At 41.7% G+C, this 25697-nt stretch overlaps 2 protein-coding genes across 2 annotated transcripts in view; both read left to right on the plus strand.

Moving 5' to 3' along the window:
* Positions 1-8213: 8213 nt before the first annotated feature.
* On the plus strand, positions 8214-16694 carry LOC123052783 (probable AMP deaminase). The gene is made up of 19 exons (XM_044476121.1): positions 8214-8703; positions 9381-9562; positions 10272-10461; positions 10929-11107; positions 11192-11243; positions 11330-11457; positions 11561-11740; positions 11843-11910; positions 11994-12136; positions 13195-13256; positions 13358-13471; positions 14036-14176; positions 14902-15054; positions 15127-15180; positions 15259-15369; positions 15523-15696; positions 15882-15962; positions 16133-16231; positions 16337-16694. The coding sequence occupies exons 1-19, from the start codon at positions 8292-8294 to the stop codon at positions 16403-16405; spliced, it is 2592 nt and encodes an 863-aa protein (XP_044332056.1). The 5' UTR covers positions 8214-8291; the 3' UTR covers positions 16406-16694.
* Positions 16695-18476: 1782 nt separating this feature from the next.
* Positions 18477-25697, plus strand: part of LOC123052788 (anaphase-promoting complex subunit 1) — a 24622-nt gene continuing 17401 nt past the window's right edge. The window contains exons 1-9 of the mRNA XM_044476129.1: positions 18477-18875; positions 19505-19568; positions 20000-20084; positions 20178-20449; positions 20774-20879; positions 20956-21113; positions 22229-22416; positions 22486-22555; positions 23114-23284. Coding sequence (XP_044332064.1) covers positions 18622-18875; positions 19505-19568; positions 20000-20084; positions 20178-20449; positions 20774-20879; positions 20956-21113; positions 22229-22416; positions 22486-22555; positions 23114-23284 — 1368 coding nt within the window. The 5' untranslated portion in view covers positions 18477-18621. The remainder of the gene's footprint in view (positions 18876-19504; positions 19569-19999; positions 20085-20177; positions 20450-20773; positions 20880-20955; positions 21114-22228; positions 22417-22485; positions 22556-23113; positions 23285-25697) is intronic.

Here is a 25697-nt window from a genome sequence, read left to right on the forward strand (position 1 = left end):
AGATCTTATTATTTGAGTTTTACCCGTGCCCCTTGCTTGATTGCTTATTGTATGCTTGTTTGATTGCTATAAAGTACCCGGAGTGCGAAGCGTGCTACTACGAGTCTCTAGGTTTCACGGATCATCAGCAAGGCAAGTAACACTTTGATCATACCTCTTTACTACCCACTTTTATTGCATTAGATCAATCCTCAAACAATTGCATGGTTAGGATCTGAATAAATTGTGGGTTGGGAAGTAGATTAGGTAGAACCTATTCACCTGTTTTAATATCAAACCCTGGGAGTTACTTCTACGCTATGCTTATATTGCCATGCTATGCTCGTAGACGTGGATTGGGTTTGAGTGTATTCATGACAGATGTGAGTTGTTAATTGATGGTTAACTTAAGGTGGCAACTTTAATACACATCTGGGTGGATTGAGGCACCTGGGGAACCTAGTGATTGCCTATTTTTGGAAATCCCGGGGTACCGTGTGATTTTCCTATGGACTGCCACCCAGGCTCAAAGGGATCATAAGATTATTCATGCTGGAAACTTCCGTGTGCAGCCACATGCCATTATGGGCTCTGGCATAGTTGAGTAAGTTGTGGTAAACCTTTCCATGATGGGCTAGCAGATGTAGGGGATTGTAGATGTACCGACCTATCTATCGGTTAAGGGGACCTCTTCGAAAAGACTGTCTCTCAGTCATCTGTTTATCAAACATCATGTAGTGCGAGAAATCCAACGGAGGAGATCGAGTCTTGTGGGGAAAAGTGCGCAAACCTCTGCAGAGTGTATAAACTAATCATGGTTAGACGTGTCCCCGATTATGGACATCTTGAGTATCTAGTTCTTGGATTATCATGTGGATCTCATCACTCTTAAACATAATTTGATTGGGTTATTAATTACTTTTAATTGGGATTGAGATGGGGTTTACCATTCTCAATGTTTTTCAACCAACTTTGTGGTAAAATAAAATATATTCCTTTGCATTAGGGAAAAATTGGCTCTTCGCAAAACCTATTAACCATACAGCCTCCACCAGCCATATATGCATGTAGTGATAGCATTATTATGTTCATTACTCTCTTGTGTTACATTGCCGGCATATTCCATGTGCTGACCCGTTTTCGGGCTGCAACGTATTATGTTGCAGACTTTTCAGATGACGAGTAAGGTGCCTTAGGTCGTGGTCTTTCACTCAGTGATGCCGTTGGAGTTGATGGACTCACTTTATCTTCCAAGCCTTCCGCTGTTATCGTATTAGATGGCCTTAAGCCATATTTATTGTAATAAGTTCTCTTTTGAGACATTCGATGTAATAAGTGTGTGATTGCTACTTTGTTATAAATCCTCAAGTATTGTACGTGTCAGCATTACCGATCCAGGGATGACACTGATGCATAGAGATCAGACTGTTTGAGGTCTGGTCGCTACAGAACCGGTCTCATGAACGTGGTCATGTAAGGTTGGTCCGGGCCGCTTCATCCAACAATACCGCCTAATCAAAATAAGACATTGGTGGTAAGAAGTATGACAAACACCACCCACAACTCTTTGTGTTCTACTCGTGCATATCATCTACGCATAGACCTGGCTCGGATGCCACTGTTAGGAAACGTAGCATGCAATTCCAAAAAATTCCTACGCTCAGGCAAGATCTATCTAGGAGATGCATAGCAACAAGAGGGGGGAAGTGTGTCCATGTACCCTCATAGACCAAAAGCGGAAGCGTTTGAGAACGCGGTTGATGTAGTCGAACTTCTTCTCATTCCGACTTCTCAAGCACCGAACGTAGGGCACCTCCGAGTTCTGCACACGTTCAGCTCGATGACGTCCCTCGAACTCTTGATCCAGCAAAGTGTCAAGGGAGAGTTTCGTCAGCACGACGGCGTGGTGATGATGATGGTGAAGTGATCCGTGCAGGGCTTCACCTAAGCAGTACGACAATATGACCGGAGGCGTAAACTGTGGAGGGGGGCACCGCACACGGCTAACAGATGTTTGTGTGTCCTCTAGGAGCCCCCTCCCCACATATATATAGGTTGGATGGGGGAAGAGGCAGCCAGGGGGTTCCCAAGTAGGCCGAGTCCTACTTGGGCTCCCACGCCAATTCACCCCCCTTCCTTGTTTTGGCACTAGGAGAAGGAAGGAGGAGGTGCCCCCCCTTTCCTTTCTCCCTTGAGAAGGGGAAGGAAAGAGGGGCTAGCCCTCCTCCCTTGCCTTCCCTAGGGCTAGACGGCCTGGTGGAGGGCACACCAGCCCCCTGTGGGCCGGTCTGTCCCTCCCTAGGCCCATTAAGCCCATATAGCTTGCCGGGGGTTGCCCGGAACCCCTTCCGGTGACCCGATATGTACCCGGTACCCCCGAAACACTTCCGGTGTCCAAATATTGTCGTCCTATATATATGAATCTTTACCTCTCGATCATTTGGAGACTCATCATCATGTTCGTGATCTCATCCGAGACTCCGAACAACATTCGGTCACCAAATCACATAACTCATATAATACAAATCGTCATCGAACGTTAAGCGTGCGGACCCTACGGGTTCGAGAAGTATGTAGACATGACCGAGACACCTCTCCGGTCAATAACCAATAGCGGAACCTGGATGCTCATATTGGTTCCCATATATTCTACAAAGATATTTATTGGTCGTATCATAATGACAACATACATTATTCCCTTTGTCATCGGTATGTTACTTGCCCGAGATTCGATCGTCGGTATCTTCTTACCTAGTTCAATCTCATTACCGGCAAGTCTTTTTACTCGTTTCGTAATACATCATCTCATAACTAACTCATTAGTCACATTGCTTGCAAGGCTTACTATAATGTGCATTACTGAGAGGGCCCAGAGATACCTCTCTGATACTCGGAGTGACAAATCCTAATCTCGATCTATGCCAACCCAACAAACACCTTCAGAGATACCTGTAGAGCATCTTTATAATCACTCAGTTACGTTGTGATGTTTGATAGCACACAAGGTATTCCTCTGGTATCTGGGAGTTGCATAATCTCATAGTCAAAGAAATATATACAAGTCATGAAGAAAGCAATAGCAATAAAACTTAACGATCATTATGCTAAGCTAACGGATGGGTCTTGTCCATCACATCATTCTCCTAGTGATGTGATCCCGTTCATCAAATGACAACACATGTCTATGGTTACGAAACTTAACCATCTTTGATTAACGAGCTAGTCTAGTAGAGGCTTACTAGGGACACGGTGTTTTGTCTATATATCCACACATGTATCAAGTTTCCGGTTAATACAATTCTAGCATGAATAATAAACATTTATCATGAAATAAGGAAATATAAATAACAACTTTATTATTGCCTCTAGGGCATATTTCCTTCAAAAGTATCAAGTATTAGCGTCCCCTCTAATATTAAAGATGCGTGTGCATTGCTTTTTTCCTTGTGTGTTACAGAATATCCAAACTGATTACCCTTCTCTCGATTCTCCGTCGAATGCTAGTTTCCTCGACAAAGAGAGCATGGTGCTCTATAATGTTAAAGAATAGGAAACTTCTAGGGCCATATGCACTTGAAGCTTTGCATTGGAGAACTGAAGACGAGAAGCAACAGTCTTCAACTTATATAAAGAATACGACAAGGCTCCGCATGGGCTTTCTCTTCCTTCCATGCCCTCCTTGACCACCTCTATGAACCTAGGGATTATCCCAACAAAATATTCTCAAACTTGAAAGATCCCAGGCGTTTTGGGCCCCTGTTGTGTGCCAAAAGTAGAGGGACATATTCCCCGAAGCAGGTGGCTCAATCTTCATTGTTCAGAGATTGCATGCAAAGTAAAAAAAGGAAGGAAGAAAAGGTAAACAACATACGAAAGGCATACATATATGGAATTTTATGTTGTCGGGAATGGATCATGGGCGCGCATGTATTAACATCCCCCATTTTCTCCACAAAATCCAATTTCTTTTGCCAACTAAACAAGAACCAGACGATTACTTGGCTTGGATTTTGTGTTTATTTGTGTATGACCACACGAAAAAAGGCACGATCAGATATATACAAGCATGGATAAGATATCCATATACGTGCATTTCCCAATAAATACAAGGTAACATGTTTATCGATTTGATACATGTGAGCCATTTATCCATTTGTCCATATCTAATCAAGTTGAGATGATACCATACTTTGGTTTTATGCTTTTTTTGAATCAACCTGCTAACGTGTATATTATGGCCTAGAAGACGCATTAACTTTTAAGGTTGGGAAAGACGTCCTACAAACATCTCTTTTAGTAGAGTGTGTCTAACTCATTAATGTAACTATTTTTTAGGCTAACGTGCACATTATCCTTATCTTTTCACTTAAGATTTCCTTTTAGTTTTTGTCCCATCTCAAACATGTGTGCCTTAACCTCCCTTTTAAAACACTTCACTTGGGCGTGCTAGATAACTAAAGCAATCTACAAATTTCCTTTCACGTGACATGGCCATTGTTGTATTCACTTATTATGTACACGCATGCCTATACTGGGGGGATATGCATGTCCTAGTCATCTCATAGATATGCCTACAAGAATATTATTCGTGCAAGTAAAGAAAGAACATGTACACACGAGTGCTATAGGAAAAGATCTCATTATTGTACCCAGCTGGTAGCTATACATTTTGAACAATAGGGAGGGACCCGAGGGCCCCAAAAGTAGGCCTTTTCTTTGTAAAATTATTACGTCACTACAATAAGGTACCTCTAAAGAAATAAAAATTACAAACAAGTCCTTTAACTTTTGCACACGTGACCCTAAGGATGCAACCAATAACACAATCCAATCATTATGCAAGTAGCAACCTCATCGGGGATGCATTGGCCACCGTCTCCGACCAAATCCTCGCTGACAATGGGCGATGAGAAAGGGCCTCAAGCTGGAGGTTGAAAGAGGCACATTCGAGGCTCCTCTTAGGACAACCTTCAGCTTAGGTGGTCGAGGTCAATGCAACAGTCGGAGGAGAATGATGAACCACCAACTTAGCTTGCAATCCCCAAAGAGCACCAAATTCGATAGGGAAAAACACAGATCCATCTCCTCTATGACCCCACGGTGGAGAAGAAAAAGGGGAGATGATGTCGTTGTTGCCCAATCCAATGCTATGTTGAGCTTATTATGGGAGTTGTCTCCACATCCACCACCCTCCACCATGGAAACCGGCAGGAGGCGAGAACATGCCTCCTACCGACACCGTTCATTGGCATAAAAAAGTAGCTCTATATCGGCATAGAGACATATGTCGCAAATGGAAACACCTAACCTAGACCTAATTAAGCCTAAAACTACTACCTACAACGATGACCCAACAACCCCTCTGATCCTCACTCCAGCTGGCAACACCATCGTAGGAGGGAAAGCAAGATAGGGAAACCTCTCGAGGGAGGGCGAGGAGGGAGGAATGGAGAAGAAATATGAGCGAGTCATTGTTCTGGGAACTATTTAAGTATGTTATATTTACATATCATAAATGTGTCCATATCCTATATTCTTATAGCATCCACAAAGTGTTATCTTGTGGGTAGAAAACTATTCACGTCATCAACTAACGACACATCATACAAGACACGACTACTTTACTCTGGTTTCTTGAAACCTTACTTGTCTATCATGTTTCTTCCTTTGTAAAATTAGGGGGTTACTTTTTAAGTCAGTGGGTGTAAGGTTGTTATAAACTACTATACCAAATATGTGTTATATGCATCTATATATGATGTAGAGGCCCGATTTAATACACTATTGGTTTCCTTAAAAAAATAGAAGCATGACATGGCAACTTGCTAGTACTAAATATCTAGAAAACCCTGCAACCCTAGGTCGTGTAGTCGTCATGCCATGCAGAATTATTTTCATTGTTCAACCATTAAGTTTCTTTCCTTCATCTTTGATTTTTGCCGCTAGTCTTGAACTTGTATAACTCAATAGCTTAATACGAATACATACAACTCCCTTACATGGTTAAAACAAGATATCACTAAGTGTACTCAAAAGTGAAGCTATCTACGAAAAACTGACAACCATGCATAATACCCGTTGTTGCTCTTTTGACCCCACCCAACTAATTAAAGGCACATTTCACCATTCTTTCTCATTAAACATGAAGTGCTCAACCTTCCGATATGATAAAATTTGAAATGTCCCCAAGCTCACACATTCTCGTGTGAGAAGACATGAAGATATATACTACCCCACACTATATGAAGGAGGACATCTATGGTTGTTTCTCTATCCACACATTTGCTCTTTCTCATTGATATTGCGTACGTCCAGTGCCGTCCCACGGATCAACAAGGAAGAATTATCGTGATTCCTCCATTTAAAACTTGTTTTGGATTGAGAGGGGGAGATGTTCCACTAGCATCATAAGATTAGTTGGAGCTCACCCATTGAGGCCTTGTTCGGTAAACCTTTCCCCCAAGGGGAATAGAGAGGATTGGAGGGGATTTTGACGGTTTTTGACTCGTGGGGATTTAACCTCGTTAAACCCCTCTCAATCCTCTTCAAATCCACCTCAACCAAACAAAGCCCTCAAGGAGGCAACGCCCGTAAACTTTCTAATGGCAAAGAGAATGGAGTATGTGGTGCCAAGAAAACATATATTTTTTACCTCAGCTCTGGTATCTCCAGAGGGAGAACCTCAATAAATTTTAATTGTACCAATGGAATGTGAAAGACGAAGAAGACAATTGTACAATGAACATGCCATAAAAATATTGAAACCATAGTTCTGAAACCGCCAAGCCCCCTCTACTTCACTAGTCGGTCAAATATGAACAAGGACCATCTACCCCTATTCCTTCTCAGAGACGACATGGCTTAGAGTAGGACAACAAGGAAGAAATACGAAGACAGAATCAGGTCCGACCTCTACATTGTTATTCAAAGGAATTAAGTGCATAGCCACTAAAGCACGGACAACGTGAAGATATGACGTGGCCTGGTTTTCTCTTCCCAATTTCTCCGACCAACAAAGTTGGTAGATACATACATGAAGAAGACACATTAGTGAGTGTGAAGTAAGATGAGAGACATACCTGGATAGAAAGAAAGAGGGAGAAAACTAGCCTTTCCCTCCCAGACAGGTATATATAACCTCCATAGACGGAGGATTAATTCAAAATTTCATAGGATATTGATTTAAGAGAAAACACTTCAATCTATCCGCTAAACTAAAAGAAACCAACATGGCAAACTAAATTTCAAAATTTTCACCTAGCCAAAAAAAGGCAAATGGGAGCACGTGTTCATTAGGTGCCATAAAAACATTTGGTTTCAGTCGATTAGCTCAGAGCCGTTGGATTGGAAATGGACGGCCATATCACCATCTTCTTCCTCCAAACGTTTTCCTTCCCACGACCTAATGTCCATCTTCTTCCTTAAACTGGATGTCCATGTACCGCATACGGCAAATGGTCTAGCAGTCGGCCTTCATCACACTCCATCGGTGGTGCTGCCGCGCACTCCTCGCCGCCCCACCCTCTTTCGTTGCCTCCGTCATGCTCCCGCTGCCCCAACCATCTTACTAAACCTCCCTGGGCACCAAAATTTCTACGTGAACTAGCCCCCCCTAACCCGTCAACCTTCGGCTCCCCACCACCGGTAGTGTACCAACCCAACGGGTTAAGCGGTCCAATAATGCAAATGTTCACATAAACATATATTTTCACTATAGAAACTTAATTTTCTCTATGCTATACATGCCATGGGGAAAATCGAGGGTGGTCATAGACCATCCTGTCCACCCCCTAGCTACCCACCCGCCCTCCACCTGCGACGTCGCTGGTGCGTCGACGCTCCTGATCAAGGCCTTGCCTGTGTCCCCCGTGCCTCGCCGGCGCTTGTCTCGGAGCCCCCTATCTTCAACCTCGGGCCTACGCCTGGGTCTCTCTTTAGAATTGACTGACCCAAAAGAAATTTTCAGCCAATGAAAGAGCATTTGGGAAGGCAAATAAGAAAAACATTCACCCATTGGATTCCCTCCCTGCCCCACCACACCAGATGCTCTTAAATTATTCTCACCAAGAACTAAGCTCTCTTTCTGAGAATTAGGGTACAAACCAAGGGGGGCTCAGCAAAACCTATTGATAATCACCAGTGACTCACATCATCATGTGACCAAAAACCCCATCTGGCGTCCCCGTCACCATCCTCATGGCCCCCTATAAATACGCTCTCCATTCGGCCCTCATTGATTACCCATTGCGCTTCCTTCACCCTCCTAATCGCCTGCGTTAAACCCACCCAAGCCGCCCGTCACTAGACCCCACATGGACTCCGCCTCCGCCTCCTACAAACTGCAGCTCGCCTGCGCCGCGCTCGTGGGCGCCTCCGCGGCCGCCGCCTCCGCCTACTACCTGCACTGCCGCGCCGTCGCGCAGCTCAGCGGCGACATCGTCCGCAACTCCGCCGCCGCCAAAGGCGACCGGGAGCGGCGGCGCCCACGCGAGGCCGCCGGGAGGAACCCCCCTCCCCCGCGCCGCGCCGCCGCCGGCTCCTCCTCGCTCCCCGATCTCTCCTCCATCTACGCCGCCGGCGGCGTCGCCAGGGGGTACCCTGTGGAGGAGTACGACGACGGCGATGGGGAGGGGGTGGGGCCGTACGTGGACGAGGCGCTCCTCGCCGCCGCCGCCTACATGCAGATCCCCACGGGCTTGCCGAGGCTGCAAGTGGGGCCCGAGGGTACGTTTGTCTTTATATATACTGTTAACTGCACGCGTGGGCAAGCGCGGCTGGCTGGGTGCGGCAGAGTGGATAGGACTGGGGCTTGCCTTGAGAGCGCTAGGTTGTGAAATGGCTTGCGGTTGGGGGCAGTTTGTGTGAGGTTTCGGACCGGGTAGCAACAAGACTAGTGTAGTACAGACTGTCGGTATGATAACTTAGTGGGCTTACCCCCTTGCAACAAGGAATAAAACGTGGCACTCTTATCTTATAAGCCCTGTTCAAGAATTCATCCGATTAACCAGTTAACTTGCCGATTAATCCCTACTCGTAGGGTCACCGAGTATCCGATTAACTGATTAATCACCCGAGTAATTGATTAAATGGCCGATTAACTTGCCAATTAGCCTATTAATCCCCTACTCCCCAGCCAACCGAGCAGCTACCAGTTAACGATTTCCTCAACAATGCTTATAAGTGTTCCTGCAGTAAACATTTAGTGCTAAAAATTATGTACTCTACGGACATAATTCAGATGGAATTTCTGTAAGATAAATTCAAGCTCCCTGGCTGCTCAAGAAAAATATAGCTGTTGGTGCCATGACAGGGTGCTTAATCATCAGGAGATAGACTTGTAAATGTCCCTTTTTTTTCTTTTCTATCTATGGTAATGCAGTAACAACTAATGATCAATGCAGGCAATAAACAAATCGTTCGTTCGGGTTCAAGCAGACGGGTTGGATTAATCAGACCAAATTCACCCAAGTCCCCTTTTGCTAGTGCAAGTACTTTAGAGAGTGCAGAGGGGTCAGATGAGGATGCCGCGACGAAAGTCAACGGCAAACTTGATAATGGCTATGCGAGCACAAATGGAAATCTTGTAAGTTCCAATCACCCAGTTGCCATCCAGTTCTACCTTTTCTTGTCATAATTGTTAGTCGCTTACTGGCTTACTTATATGCTCATCTTCTATATATTTTTATTTATGCTAGGGTAGACTTGACATAAATTTTCATATCAGAAGTCTGCAGATCATGAACATGAAATAAGTGAATTTATGACTTAACATTGTTTCATACTATTGAGCATTAAGTTATTCTTATTGTTTCATCTGCTCTTGTTTCTAGAGTTTTATTTCCTTTCCTGTCATTTTGACTTCAATAGATGTGATATTTAATGAGCTGATGTATCCGCATAGCCTTGCTTTATGCTTACAAAAATGAATCATGATCGCTGGAATGTATTTAACAATCTATAGTGAACAATTGGGATGCATTATAGAAGGCCTGAGCATCAAACATAATCTTTAGCTTCTGAAAGATGTGCTAGAATAATGTCAGCCTGTTTAATGTTACTCAATGGTAACAACCTTTTGTCTGGTAGTTACTCTACAGTTAGTAACGTTGCATAATCAATCTTCTGGCTAGATTTTGTCATAATTAGGATTTAGGAATGCAATAGCAGTATTATTTGCTGATATGCACCAATTCTGTTGAAGGCATATATTCTTCACTTTCTTTTGGTACACCAACTGGAAGTCTGGAACTGATCCGAAAAAAGTTACATTTTTACGTTTAATCCTTGAACAGGAGGGAGAACACAAAGGAAATTCAGTTGTGGAGAATGGGGCTGGAACACCATTAGATGCAAAAAACATGACTCGGTCTCATAGTATATCCAATGATCTTCATGCGGTTCAACCTGATCCAGTTGCTGCAGATATTCTTCGAAAAGAACCTCAGCAAGAATCATTTATCAAGCTGTTAACTGCACCTCATGGTATGACAATTGAATATATACAACACTGCTAAAAATTGTATGCAATGAAGTTAACTCTCCTGCAAAAGAAAGGAGATATTAGTTGTATTTACAAGCTTGACAAGTGCAGTTTGTGTTTCGCAAATACAGTGCATTTTTCTAACAGAATATTCACATGTTATACCCAATGTGGATATGTAAGATTTCTCCATTTCAGTCAACTTTCTGCAAGTAAAGAACATTGTTAAATCGTGCAAATGCCAAATTGTCATTTCCCTTCTTGATTTGCTAGTGATCCTTTTCTTTTGAATGCACACAAGCTAACTTAGACACGCTCAAGATTTGTTTGTTATTCACATGAGTAGATGCTTCTAAACTAATCATCTATTTGTTGCTTTCTCTCCAAGAATTTCTGACCCACTGGGTTGATTTTTTGGTACCATATATGGGTGAAAGGTTATTAAATATTATTTTCTGTCTGATGCCAGAGATTCCATCTCCTGATGAAATAGAGGTCTACAAAATCCTTCAGAAGTGTCTCGAGTTAAGAGATTGTTACCTTTTTAGAGAAGAGGTCGCTCCATGGGAGAAGGAGGTCATAAATGACCCCTGTACACCAAAACCTAATCCTAATCCATTCACTTTTGTGCCTGAACCAAAATCAGAGGTAGCTTACTTCTGCTTGTTTCATTGTCCCAATACCTTTTTTTGTCTGTTTTGCCTTGATTTCAACTCTTGATTGTGGTTTCAGCATGTTTTCCAAATGGTCGATGGTGTTGTCCAAGTCTATGCGGATAAAGACCGTAAGCACTCTTGCCAGTTTGCTTTATTGTTCTTAACTAGGCTATTCCAGCATCCTATGACTCATTTATTTCTCCCTTTTTCTCAGGTTCGGAAAGGATTTATCCTGTTGCTGATGCTACAACCTTTTTCACCGACTTACATTATGTTCTCCGGATGACTGCCGCGGGGAACACAAGAACTGTCTGCCATAACCGATTGAATCTTCTAGAACATGTAATCATGTAGTCACTTATTTTGTGGCCTGAGTGATTCGGTGAAATCATTTGAAGCTCTCCTATCAGTCTTTTGTGTGATATAGGTTTTTATTCCCTTGCAGAAGTTCAAATTTCATCTGATGTTAAACGCGGACAGGGAGTTTCTTGCCCAAAAAACTGCACCACATCGTGATTTTTACAATGTTAGGAAGGTCGACACTCATGTTCACCACTCAGCATGCATGAATCAGAAACATTTGCTGAGATTCATCAAGTCCAAACTGAGAAAAGAACCTGATGAGGTACATTTATGAATGTTATTCTGAACACTGCCGTACTTCCTTTTAGTAAATATAGCATGACTGTTGACTTATAATCACAATTATTTATGATCTGTCAATTAGGTTGTCATTTTCAGAGATGGTACATATATGACTTTGAAGGAGGTTTTTGAAAGCTTGGACTTAACTGGGTGCGTTTTGCATTTTACACTGTGTATATGTAATGCTGATTCCGCTGCCAGTTGGTTAATCTTTTTTCTTGTTTTTTTCTTAGGTATGACTTGAATGTTGATTTGCTAGATGTCCATGCGGACAAAAGTACGTTTCATCGTTTTGACAAATTCAACCTTAAATACAATCCATGTGGCCAAAGTAGGCTACGGGAGATTTTCCTTAAACAGGACAATCTTATTCAAGGTATTATTTGTTTCGAAGTCATATTTTTTCCTGGATGGCTTATTTATGTTATTGGCACTTTTGTGCAGTTTCCACATATTGTTGCAGAATGCCATGTTTCCTGTTCTATATTACCATCATAGTTTCTCCTAAACCTTTCACCCTGTGGAAGTCCTATGAAATGTATGTATGCATGTTTATATAAAAGTCAGGTAAATTTGTCTTGATGTACTGCACCTTTGCCCCTTCACTATGATCACATCCAAACTAGTGCTTTTATTGACAATTATGCATGTGTATTGTGTAGTATGCAACTTCTGATGAATTCCGATCAATTTTCTGATAAATTACTTATATCAATCACTGAGCATTAAAAAGCCATGTGTGTTACCAGTACTTGATATCGGCTCAGGCACAATTCCACAAATTTAGTATTTACTCAGGCGCATATGATTAGTACACAGTTAGGACCTTGTGAGCTAAATGATTGATGGTGTAAGCCCAGAAAGTGTCAATTGATATACTTGCTAGTCCTCTTTGTTATAGCCAAATGCCAACAATGGTAGCTAGAGCTTTTAAGCTGCTGAGCCGCGTAGTGGTGCAGTTATACCACTTAATGCTTACTGAGTGTGAGCAGTGTTTGTTGCTCTATAAGTAGACAAGAAAAAAATACACGGTCAGGTTAATACATCATTATATGGCTCTTCTTTTTGTTGCAAAATGCTGACGTGTCAGTGTACATCCAGACCAAATAACATGTATTTATTTTCTCCAGGGCACACTATTGTTTTTTTTTCTGTTATATGTTTCACAAGGTTCTCTGGCCTAAACTAGGCCTAGTCCGAACTGATTCTTATCAATTAGCTTCCCAGATAAACACTAAATATTTTTTGCAAACTCAGCTTATGAGCTCCTGTGCTTATGAACTGCAAGCAACCACCCTTAGCTTCAGCTTTTCTTTGGTTGCGTCTTACTGGTTTTGCTTTTTATTGTGATTAGTTCTTATAATCACTTCATCAAAAAAATTAATGTTCATGGTAAATTTTGAGATATTTATATTGCTATTTGATTTAAACTAGGACGATTTCTTGCTGAGCTGACGATGCAAGTTTTTTCTGACCTTAATGCAAGCAAGTATCAGGTAAAACTATCAGTTGGATTATTTATTTTCCCCGTTTCTTATGCAGATGCAACTCTTTTTTGAAATGTTTGAACTTAGTCTACTCTAATTTGCTTCACCAGATGGCTGAATATAGGATTTCAATCTATGGGAGGAAGCAAAGTGAGTGGGACCAACTTGCGAGTTGGATAGTAAACAATGAATTGTACAGTGAAAATGTTGTTTGGTTGATTCAGGTACCCTTTCTCCACTTTTGCTGGTATTTATTATTACCTACAACAAGAAGTTCCTATAATTTCTTGCAGTCGGGGAACTGTACTTTGCAGACCATTATTTCTGTATAGTGACTTCCCACAGCAATCTGGTACTGCCTCCGTTCACAAATATAAGATGTTTTGGATATTTCAATATAGACTACATATGGACTGAAATGAATGAACAAACACACTAAAACGTGTCTATATACATCTGATTCACAAAAAAGTTAGAACATCTTATATTTTTGAACGGAGGGAGTAGTTGGTAAAATTTGTTCATCCTTCTTTTCTTGGGTGTTCCATAGTATATTTTGGATTTTTTCCGCCGTTTGCTCTTTGTAACAAATATATACTTGAAAAACAAACTGTGGGTGCCTAATTATGTTGTCCATCAGTTTATCTAGTGACTGCACTGAACAAATTATTCTTTCTGCATGAACAAAGTCCTCAAAATGTCCATGGATGCAGAGTTGGTATTTTATTCATTATGTTCTGATATGCAGTATCCCATGTAGATAATTATTTTCTCGTACTGTTTTGCAGATTCCACGCTTATATAACGTGTACCAGCAAATGGGCATTGTTACATCATTTCAAAATCTTCTTGACAACATTTTCCTTCCTCTGTTTGAGGTTACTATTGATCCAGCTTCGCACCCGCAGCTTCATGTCTTCCTAAAGCAGGTACAGAAACTCTGTTGTCATCGTTTTTGATTTGGATGCTTATCGTATCCCTGTTGTGTTTCTTGTCCCCACACGTGTCTGCCATTACCATCTGCTGGCTGCTGTTTATCTGCTTTTTATGTAAACCCAAGATTGCTAATCACTAATGTAGAACAAGTCTGCAAAATAACTTTGTGAAATCTCTGTGTAAAAATAAAATGAAACATTCAAGCGATAGATTTTTTGAAACAAACTGTAGGGAAGCCCCCATTGTATGTATCAGAAGTAACCCAAATGCACATCCATGAGACTTGAACAAAGGCGGTAGGCTTGTTTCAAGTGCTCACTTGCTGTCAGTGCTATGGATGGTCCTGGTATTAGTTTGAAATACACATGGCATTACTAGAAAGATCATGTTTATTTGAAACATATACTATTTAATTTGCAACATCTGGAATCGCCTAAACTGGTTAGATTATCTTAGTTTTCTGCATAAAATATCATAGGTTAGATTTCGCCTAAACTAGTTACACAACCATCTATACCTCCCATAGCATGTAAGCTAGTTTCCATTTCATCTGTGAACTATGAACTTCCAATTCTTCAGAATATACTTGGTCGATCGAACAACTGAGTTGTATGTGGGTGTATGAGGCTGAGCTAAGGAAGTACTGGGGGCAAGTTGATTCTCACCATTAACTAGATGAATCTGTTGGTTATAACAATTGTCTTCTTGGCCGTTGCAGGTCGTAGGGTTAGATTTGGTTGATGATGAAAGTAAACCTGAAAGGCGTCCAACTAAGCACATGCCTACACCTGAAGAATGGACGAATGTCTTCAACCCGGCATTTTCATATTATGCATACTACTGCTATGCTAACTTGTACACACTGAACAAGGTAGGCATATTCGTCTTCTATCTTTACATGTTACTAGTAAGTAATTCATATATTCAAAACTTCAATTTTCAGCTGCGTGAGTCAAAGGGGATGAATACTATCAAATTCCGTCCACATGCCGGTGAGGTAAAATATCTTCAACATTCCAGTGTTCGACTCTGACATTCCGGATTTATGCTTTCTCTAATTGGTATGGTCATGCAGGCTGGAGACGTTGATCACTTGGCAGCAACATTTCTTCTTTGTCACAGTATATCACATGGAATCAATTTAAGGAAGTCTCCTGTGCTTCAATATCTGTACTACCTTGGTCAGGTAATACTGCCTGTTTTGGTGTTTCCATCATAGGTGTAAATTTTGAGAAATTTATTATGTGGTTGCATTCTTTTAATACTGTGAACTTACATTTTTTAATGTTTAACTGATGGTGCTATTACTTTTTCACAAATTGCTTTTGAATCTTATCAGATTGGTCTGGCAATGTCCCCTCTCAGCAACAACTCCTTGTTTCTTGATTACCATCGGAACCCTTTTCCTATGTTTTTCCAACGAGGACTGAATGTCTCGCTGTCCACGGATGATCCATTGCAAATTCATCTGACAAAAGAGCCATTGGTGGAAGAATACAGCATTGCTGCCTCGGTACCCCCTCTTTCACTATCCTTCCTTTTTTCACGTCATGCAAAAGTATGTATGTGCTTGTGCATAAATGTGTGTTATTCAGTATGCACATACGCCTGTCTACATAACTTGAAATATGGTACAGAACCAGTGCATTCATGCACAAAAAGCATCACGAGCTCATAATCATTGTGGTATTGTTTCAGCTATGGAAGCTCAGTTCTTGTGATCTATGTGAAATTGCGAGAAATTCTGTGTATCAATCAGGGTTTTCACATGCTCTCAAGGTAAGCAGACCTCCTTTTGTTTATCTTTGGAGCACCATTGGTGGTTCTGAGGATTGCCATGTTATGTTCACGACTAGAATTCTCATTAAAAAATTGAGCAAATCCTTGCTTGCTAAGTTAAGTAGATGTAAATACAGGAAAACAGCAATGACCCTTTGATCTCTTTGCAGGCACATTGGATTGGCAAGAACTACTACAAGAGAGGCCCTTCAGGGAATGATATCCACAGAACGAATGTGCCCACCATCAGGATTGAATTCAGGGACCTGGTATGCACATCTTTTTCCTTTCCTCTTTTGTGTAATGCAGATTCGGATGGCCTTACCAGTCCTTTTCCATAAACCTTAACTAAGATTCTGGCACATGATTTTCAGATCTGGAGAGACGAAATGCAGCTCGTCTACCTCAACAACGTCATCTTGCCTGACGAGGTGGACCAGTAAGAGGCACCTAGGTGTATAAGCTGTAGCCGTCGTGGGGGATGAATCATACTTCCTCCAGATGAATACCATCTCACCAAACAACCACCACCAAAGTGGAAGAAGAAGACCTACAAAATAATTTCAGATCGCAGGTGCGGCTCACCATTGTGCTAGACTAGCATTACAGGGAGGCAAGTGCTCGGTGTGAAACTGTCGCCCTTTTCGCCTGTAAAGGATTGTAATTAACAAAGGATGCTGTGACTGTTATAACAATATATTGCTAATAAAGTGATGCCGCACTGTTTCGCTCTGACAGAAAATGTACCGAGGAAAGAGTTTTATTGCTAGACCTATTGCTGAACAATCGAAAATTTGTATAGGTGAATAGGTCATGGTAGCATTTTCTTGTCATCGGTATTGATATTATGGGGTACGAAATGACTCAACCTTTGGGTAGTAGACGTGTGACGAGTGGTATCCTTGTGAATCAGCAGAAAATGTAGGCCTACGTCACTGTGCGACCTGGCTTTGTGGGCAGTTGGTCTTTCAACATGAATGCGTGTAAAATCTTGCCTAGATGAGCTCACAGCAAAAAATGTCAAATATGACAAAAGAAAAACATGATAGCATTTTCTTCTTTTGAGAGGAAACACCAATATTTTCATTAACCAAACGGAAAAGAAACAAGTTCAAAGTGAAATAACTACTGTCTCCACACTACATATGAAGATATACAAAATCAACCCTTAAAAGTTGCAACACAATTGAAAATCGCAAGACACAGAGTGTTCTTATTCGAGCGCTGCTACACAGACATAAATTTATGGCCGACGCCTGCACAATCCTACTTGGCAGCATCAAGAGCTAGCATGCATGCAGGAAGCGATGTTGAGGAGGACGCATCGTTCACGGATCGTGCAAACAGTGTTGTGTGTAAAGCAATTCCGTTCTTCGTCTCTGAAGTCATGGGTGCTCGGCCTCACTACAAGATATCATGTATAAAGATGACATATGTTTCAAGCTCTTTTAATTACCGTGATAAAAGCATATACCGCATAAAAAGGGAGAACATACAATTCTTTGAGTGTAAAATTCAATGGAGGGCCGTCTGGTTAAACATGTTTTTAGGGGTTTATTAAAAGAATTTACAGGGACCACTTGTCAGTTCACTGTTTGGGCCTGTTTGGAACTGCTTCGCTTCTCAAAATTCAGCTCCGCTCTTGAAAACACAAGCCAAACGGGGTAACTTCACAATATGCCGCTTCGAAAAAAAAAATTAGAATCCGGGGTCCAACTCCCTGTTTTTTGTGAAGCTCTTCGGAGGGTGCTCCAAAAAACTCTAGGAACTGAAGTTGGGGGAAAATACATCCACCACTACCACCAGCAAGTGAATACCCTTCGTTTCTTCGCGCGCCAGCCAATCAAATAGATCCTTTCCACCAAATTCCTATTCTTAAAGGTGGAGTTAACTGTAAGCCAAAAATTCTCTTTAGTGGAGCCGCAACTCATGTGTGAAACTGCTTCAAAGAGAATTTGGTGGAGTAAAACTGATTTTCGTGGAGCGGAGCAGTCGCAAACATGCCCTAGATTGATGAAGAGTGCCTAATTGCATGGATGAGCCCACAACAACCCGTCAATTTTTTGACCCAGTTCAAAAAAAGTTCATGGGAAGTTTCACAAAAAAATTTGAATGGACTAATTTTGTAGGCCCCCGGCGAGCGCGACGACGAAGCTCAAAATCTCATAAATTATGAACACTGTTTGAATTTTTGTCTTTTGTGCTTTGTCTTTTTTGTATTCACGCCAAATTTGTATTTTTATTTATGCATAAATTGAATTTGATGTTGAACTTTCGGACACTATTCGTGAGATTGTAGACATATAACTTGTATATTTTCCTCGAAAAAGAAACTTGTATATTCTCGCAGTTGTTTTTATTTAAATATTTTTTTTGCACGGTAGCACCCATATTGTCGTTGGAAGGAAAGTGCGGTATACCACGTTTCAGCCCACTAGGAAAATGGGCCTAAGCCCAACTCAATGCCCCACATTTCGTTCCCCCCACTTTGTGTCGAAAAGAAAAATTTCGTTCCCCCCACTAGGGTTCCTCAGTTTCCTCCTTCGCCGCGGCAAAAAATTTGGAAGGCCCCCGGCGAGCGCGACGACGGAGCTCGGTTTCCCCTCACCGGGCGAGACGACACCACATTTTGCCTCCCCACTCTCCTCCCTCCTCCTCGATGCCGCCGCCGGAGAGGGAGATGGCGCCGGCGATCGGGTCGCGGCAGCTCACGGTGCTGCGGGAGTTCCGCCCGCACGGGCTCGCCGCCGAGGAGGCCGACGGCGGGGGCCCCGAGGCGCGGCCGCTGCAGGACTACGACTACTTCCTCTTCGACCCCTCTGTCGCCGCCTCCCCCGCCCCCGCCCCTGAGGACGAGGCCGCCTCCTCCTCCGTCGCCGACGGCGACCACGAGCTCTTCATACGCGGCAACCGGTACGCCCCCCACCCTCTTATCTACTCTGCGTAATCTGTTTAGGAACGTCGGGAAACCATTGTTGAACTCCACTCACTACTTTGCTACATAGTAATCTGTTTAGGTAGTCGTAGCCCCACGGCTTTGTTTTTCATTTTCTATAATGGCCACCAAATCATTTTGTTTTTAAACTGACCGGGAGCTCCCGCATTCACCAAACAAGGTCATGGCACTGGTGTCGGTCTGTCTCAGGATTTGAGTTCCGGTTGGTGGGAGGTTAAAAAGTCTCCACACCAGCAGGCTAATTTCCTGTTCCCAACACCAAATCATTTTTTCACACTTGTTAATCAAGCACTAAGAGCTTGCGTGCACAGTGATGGATTTCTTCGAAAAGCATGGCATGAACCTTGCCTATCCTAGCAAAAGACTGCGATATGTGCTTGCATCTCCTCCATACCAAAGGGATTTCATCTGCTTGTTTCCAGTTAACTAGATGAAAACCCATCAAAAGAGCTTTCATGGAGCTCCAATTGCATTAAATGGATGCCAAACTTACTTAAAACTTGTTATACTCTAATTGGTCTTACATTTTGTATATGTTGGATTCTTTTAGTCAGTAAGACCTGTTTATGTCTCTCCTGTCTTGCAGGATTATATGGAGTACTGGTTCTCGAGTTCACAAAAGATACGCTTCTCCAAATACAGTCATAATGGTACATTGATTTTGTTGTCTTCCTTGTTTAACAAATTACAGTCTTCCTAGAATTTTTGCATATACTTCCTCTGTCCCAAATTATAAGACGTTTTTCGGAGGTAGTAGTTGTTTATTTCTTGTCCGAGTTAGAAATAACAAAGCTGAACTGGCAATGACTGACACTCAAAACCTCTGCTGGATGTGGTTCTCAATGCAATGTCCCCTCCAATGTACTTCACCCGTTTTTTTATTACCAGCATACTTATATATTCAACTTTTCTTCTGGACCTCAATTTTTTTCCAATGTTAAACTGTCTACTAAAGAAGGAGATACTCATCAATTAAGTTCTATTCCACACCACTTTTAATTAATGATGGACGATGGAAATTGAATTGTAATCATGCTGCTTACAATAGGTGCTCATTTTCACATCCTAACCTGAAATGTAGGCCTGCTGGTGTCGTATGGAGGCACTCAGTGATGCCCTTCTGTGCGTTCTTCAAGTTGATACTTTATCTGTATATGATGTAACTGGTGAGACTATCTTGTTTTACTATAACGCTGAATGGCATAGCACTGAACTGTTTAATACTCTCGTGCTTATAGTATAAACATTTTGTGTTGCAGGCGAGGTTGTTAGTATTCCACTGCCATATGCTGTTTCATCAATATGGTCTCTTCCATTCGGTATTCTACTTCAGAAATCTTCTGATGGAGGCCGCATGGTATCATCCTCTAGTTCACTGCTAAATGCACGGGATTTAACTCGTCCTAACAAGGAATTTGGGTTGAACTACAATGTTGCATGCCAAGCCCAAACGCCGGAGTCGGCCAATAAATCTGATGGGACCATTATTTCTTCTCATCTCATTTTGAAACATCCACTTGAAGTGCCTCAGGTATATTTATGAACTTAGTTTTCCTTATACTTCATGTACACTTGGTGGATTGTCAAGGGATTGATTTCTCTCCCTTGAGAAAAGGGATTGGTTGCTAACTACCATTATGTGAAAAATACAAGGGTGGACATAGTTACTCATGTGATAGCATTTTAGCAGGGAATTGCTGCCTATCACATCAGGGCATGTGCAGACCGTAGAAATTTGCTACCTGATCCATAGATTATTGGCTGGATGGCTTTTCATAATTGTCATCAATAAGAGTATGATCATTTTTTTTACCGCCAATGCTTTTTCGTTACGTAATCGATCAACCACTTTCAGGCAACATATTTTGAAGAAAGGAGCAGATTAAGTATGATGAAAGATTTTGATGAAAAGACTATATGGACTAGTGATAGAATACCTCTAATGGCATCATATCATAAAGGTAGTGTTGTAGGCTTCTTGAGCTGTACTTTTCCGTCTTTTTATGGCTGGATATGCATTTATCTTTTCTTGTGCAGGAAAATTTCAGCATTCTGTTTGGCAAGTTGATGGTGCAACTTACCAGGAAGCAATGGATGATAATGCGATGTTATCAATTCCCCGTGATATTTCCCAGCATAAGTTTGCATTTCGTAAGATATGGCAGGGAAAATGCTCCCAGTCTGCTGCTAGTAAGGTTGCTCCATTCTAATTATATGTTTAAAAAATTCCATTTGTGTCATGCTTTCTATCTCTAGCACATTTTTCATCTTTGTTCTCCTTCTATTCTTTCCTGTATGCTGCTTAACCTTGCTTTGAAAAGATCTGCCTTATCAGAGCTCAGAAATTACCCTTTTTTCTTAAATGCTGGTGTAATTTTCAGGCATGTTATTTTATTTATTTTCTGCGTGATTAAGCAATTGAGTTATATATATCCTTTTTGGTGCTGTTAAGAGCATTGATCTAAAAGGGGTACCTGTAGGCTGTAGTGATCATTTTGGTATATACCAAATTAGTGCACATAGCGTACCTATCTTGCAACATGATTCAACGTACCAAATTGAGAAGAAGATCTGGACATGAAGTATAATATGATTGAAAACTACAGTTCTCTTTTCTTTTTTGAATGTTTATACATCCTAGTTTTGGATTAACTAATCGTAGATGTGAATTAAGTTAGGATATTACTTAATTATTTCATCTTTATCTGCTTCCTCTAGTGTTCACTATATCCTCTATCCCCTTCCTGCCATTATACGAGCTCATATGACACAAGACTTAGTTCTGTTTCTGTTGAGCAAATATTTACTCAACAGTAGTCACGGTACAAATTTTCTCACACCGAAAAGGCTTTACTTTTTTTTGCAATTAGGCATGTCAATATTATTTATTGTGGTCACTTCTATTATGTACCGTTTGACTTTATTTTATTGCATTATATGCATTATAACTATTAAGAATTTCGTTATATTTTATCAACATCGTGTTTTTAATATAGCATGTAAATGGTTCTGCTGTATTATGTTTCTGCAATTCTTGTATAGTAATTTTAACCTTTCCTTTCTTAGTGTGTAGCTATTTATGACCACTTAGATCAGTTGGATGAATAGGCCGTCCATTTTCCTTAGTGCTTGTTGCATGCTTTATAAAATTTAATTTAAGAGAATAAGAGACATTCAAACCTGTTTAGCTGATGGTTTATATCTGTCTCCGCAGTTTCCTTTTTCTCCTATGTTCTACTTTGTGATATTTGCAGTAGCAACATCTTTTGTTTTGTTATTACTTGAAATTGACTTCAGTTGTTCTTACCAGGTGTTCTTGGCAACTGATATTGATGGGATGCCAATAATTTGTTTTTTACTTCATGAACAAAAAACATTGCTTGCTGTAAGGATTCAAGCAGATGAGTCTAATGAAGAAGCATTTGGCGATATTAAATCACACATAAGTTGGAACATCCCTGCATTTGCTGCTGCACCAGTTGTCGTAACTCGCCCAAGGTAGATTTTAGTGCATGGTTTTGGATACTCAATCGACTAGTATTAATATTACTGATTTGTACCTTGCAGGGCACGGGTTGGACTCCTTCCCTTTACAGACATCCTAATTCTGACTCCTGAGAATGATCTACTTCTTTATGTATGTTTTTTTTTCTATATATGTAAGATCACACTGCAAGCATTGCACTTCTTTTTTTATCACATGGATATGATTATAAAGTCAACTTTCTTCTGTTTTTATCCTCCTATCCTGAATGATGCCCAGCTGGCCTTGATTTGCATGCTAGTCTCCTGGGACCACTTGCCTGGGACTATTGATGTTATTGTTTAACATTCCGTCATTCACACACTTGACTTTTGGACCTTCCGGTCTGAGGTGAATGTTGAAATTTTACTCAGTAAGCAAGAGATTATGAAAACGAACAAGCCTCGTTGCTTGGTTATCGAACATAATACCTTTTGTTGGCTTGTCTGATAAATAAAATACTTCCAGTGTAAATCTATCATGGTCATAAAGTTTAATGAAAAAGGACATTGCTAGGACTTCCACAACGTCACTCTCCCTCATGTCTCTTTTCAAGATGTAATTTTAAGCATATTTATTCTTGTTAGATTGCATTGCTTTTTCAGATCTTGTCATCAATCAGCAGTTCGTATATCAGAAGTAATTCTTACCCCTGTTATATGTGAAGTGCAGTCTGGAAAGCAGTGCCTCTGCAGCTACAGTCTTCCTACTGAATTTGGAAAGGGTGTCTTCTCAAATTATGAGCTAAATTCTGAGGTTAAAAAATTGTACTCTAGTGTGAAGATCACAAGCATAGCAGATGCTGTTGAAGGTCGTGTAAATGTAACATGCAGCAGTGGCCTGGTAGGTTGTCCATGTATCCCTCCCCTCTGTATTTGAAGTCAAAATTATTCATTTGGTTTGCCCCACACATATTTGTCTAGCACTATGCTAGTTCTCCTTTTCTTTTACTGTGCAATTAATATTATTTAGAAGCTTATCGATCCTTAGCTGTGTGTTGGTTATATGTTCTGCAGAGCTTTTGGATTTCTTATGTTCCTTTATTTGTTATTTCAGCATGTATTTTCAGTTTACTTAGTAAATCATTTTGGTAATCTTGCTTCTGGTAGAAGCTTGCTAGCTTCCGCACTAGATCTTTAGGTGTGATGTGCATGATATTTAGATTTCTGTATGGTTGCGCTGTATATTATACAATGGAGAAATAGTGAAATACTGATGCTATGTATTTGGTAGTATACACGCTCCATCGCCAGTGAAGGGTGTCAGGACCCACAGGCTGAATCACATAAACCGTTCGCCAAAGCATGACATTACATCATGCTCACCATGCCTATAGCACTGGGGGTGTCCTTAGCCCAAGATCTCGATTGCCGTTGCCATTTCATTTCTTGCGCCTACACTTAGGCATCATGCTGTATTGTCGATATGATTCAGACATAGCCAACAAACTGTAGTGCAAGCCCCATCCATGGTAGATCGTGGATGCCAAGTCCCCTGAGATGGATAGATGGATTGCTGCATATCTTGCTCCAGTTGACATGACAATGCCCACAGCTAGCCTCTGTTGATCCTTGTCAATCTGCTCGAAGTTTCTCTAGGGTGAAGACTTAGCAAGTAGCAACTGGTGGACTGGGATGTCGAGAGAGCTGATTTCAGTAGTGCAAGGCACCATACCTTCAGGTGGGCAGCTTGTTCGCTATGCAGTCAACAAGGGCTTGCTGGAAGAGGACATCCAACATGCCGACATTGGAGCTCCTAGGTACTTGAGTTGGAAACCAACAATCTGGCGCTCAAAGAAGCGAGTGATCTCCTCTATCTTGTCAACGTCGCAATTGGTGGGTTTAGCCAGGCTCTTGTCGAAGTTAGTGTGGAGGCCAGATGCATTGCCGAGGAGCTTCGAGATCCCTTAGGTGGAATGAGATTGTCACTCGAAGTGTGACAAAATAGGACCGTTTGTTGTGCACATATTACACTCATCGTGATGTCGTGTGTTGTGAGCTGTTGCAGCACGTTGGCTGTTGAAGTGTATATGTGGATTGCTTAGCCCTGTCCATTAATTTGAACTTTTGGTTACGTTGGCTGGTGCATGAAGCTTAACATGGTATCAGTGCCTAAGGTCTTGAGTTCAAGTCTTGGCTTTTGCAATTTATCTAAAAATTGTGTTTCCCCCTCTGAGTCTATTCACATGGTGACTTCCAGCGTCACACGTGAAAGGGGTGTTGAAGTGTATATGTAGATTGCCTTGCCCTTTCCATTAGTTTGGACTTTTGGTTGCATTAGCTAGTGCATGAAGCTTAGCATGGTATTAGAGCCTAAGGTCTTGAGTTCAAGTCCGGTCTTTCATAATTTATCCAAAATTTGTTGTTGCCCCCGCTGTGTCCATGTAGTCATACCTCTGAGTCATACACGTGAAAGGGGCGTTGAAGTGTATATGTGAATTGCCTAGCCCTTTCCATCAGTTATGACTTTTGGTTGCGTTGGCTAGTGCATGAAGCTTAACATGGAATCAGGACCTAAGGTCTTGAGTTTAAGTCCTGGATTTCGTAATTTATCCAAAAATTGTTGTTGCCCCCTCTGTGTCCATGTATAGGCCTTTTAAGCCATACCTCCGAGTCTATTTAGGTGTTGACTTCCCGCGTCACACATGAGATAGGGTGTTAAAGTGTATATGTGGATTGCCTAGCCCTTTCCATTAGTTTGGACTTTTGGTTGCGTTGGCTAGTGCATGAAGCTTAACATCTGGAACTCATTAACCCACAGGCCGAGCAAGTCGCGACACCTTTCATGGTGTCAATGGCAAATATACATTACAAGCTGGCTGATGCTTAGAGTTTCCCAAGCTGTTGTTCCTTGTGGGGAGAAACTGCATGGTGGAGAAGCCTCTTGCGGCTTTGGCCCATACATGAGTGTTCCATGGTGCCTGGATGGAGGGCAGGGTCGCGGCCAGTCATGGGCGGATGGACATGGACCCAATGGGTAGTTTGGTGCGCTGGGCACCCAACTGTGTTCTTGTACCCAGCCGTGTGGTGGTCCTCAGAGCTGGAGCTGTCACTTTCAGCCGCCTGAGCGTCATGTTGCCAGTCTTTCCTCTGCACAGTGGTTGGCAGCTACAATCCTTGCGCTTTGGCACCTGCAAATCATCATCATCTACATCTTTCGACAGAGGTTGTAGGAATGTGGTGGACCCAAAGCCAAAGCCAAGTCACACGGTTGCCGGCAAGCAATGTTCGCCTGCCATGTAAGCCTTTAACAGAGC

The sequence above is a fragment of the Triticum aestivum genome, chromosome 1A (assembly GCF_018294505.1).
Source record: "Triticum aestivum cultivar Chinese Spring chromosome 1A, IWGSC CS RefSeq v2.1, whole genome shotgun sequence".
Lineage (NCBI taxonomy): Eukaryota > Viridiplantae > Streptophyta > Magnoliopsida > Poales > Poaceae > Triticum > Triticum aestivum.

Excerpts from the sequence above, each read along its gene's own strand:
- LOC123052783 (XM_044476121.1), top strand. The coding sequence starts at position 8,292 with ATGGACTCCGCCTCCGCCTCCTACAAACTGCAGCTCGCCTGCGCCGCG. Across the intron at positions 13,257-13,357 it reads TTAATGCAAGCAAGTATCAG|ATGGCTGAATATAGGATTTC; the intron begins GTAAAACTATCA and ends TTGCTTCACCAG. Across the intron at positions 13,472-14,035 it reads ATGTTGTTTGGTTGATTCAG|ATTCCACGCTTATATAACGT; the intron begins GTACCCTTTCTC and ends ACTGTTTTGCAG.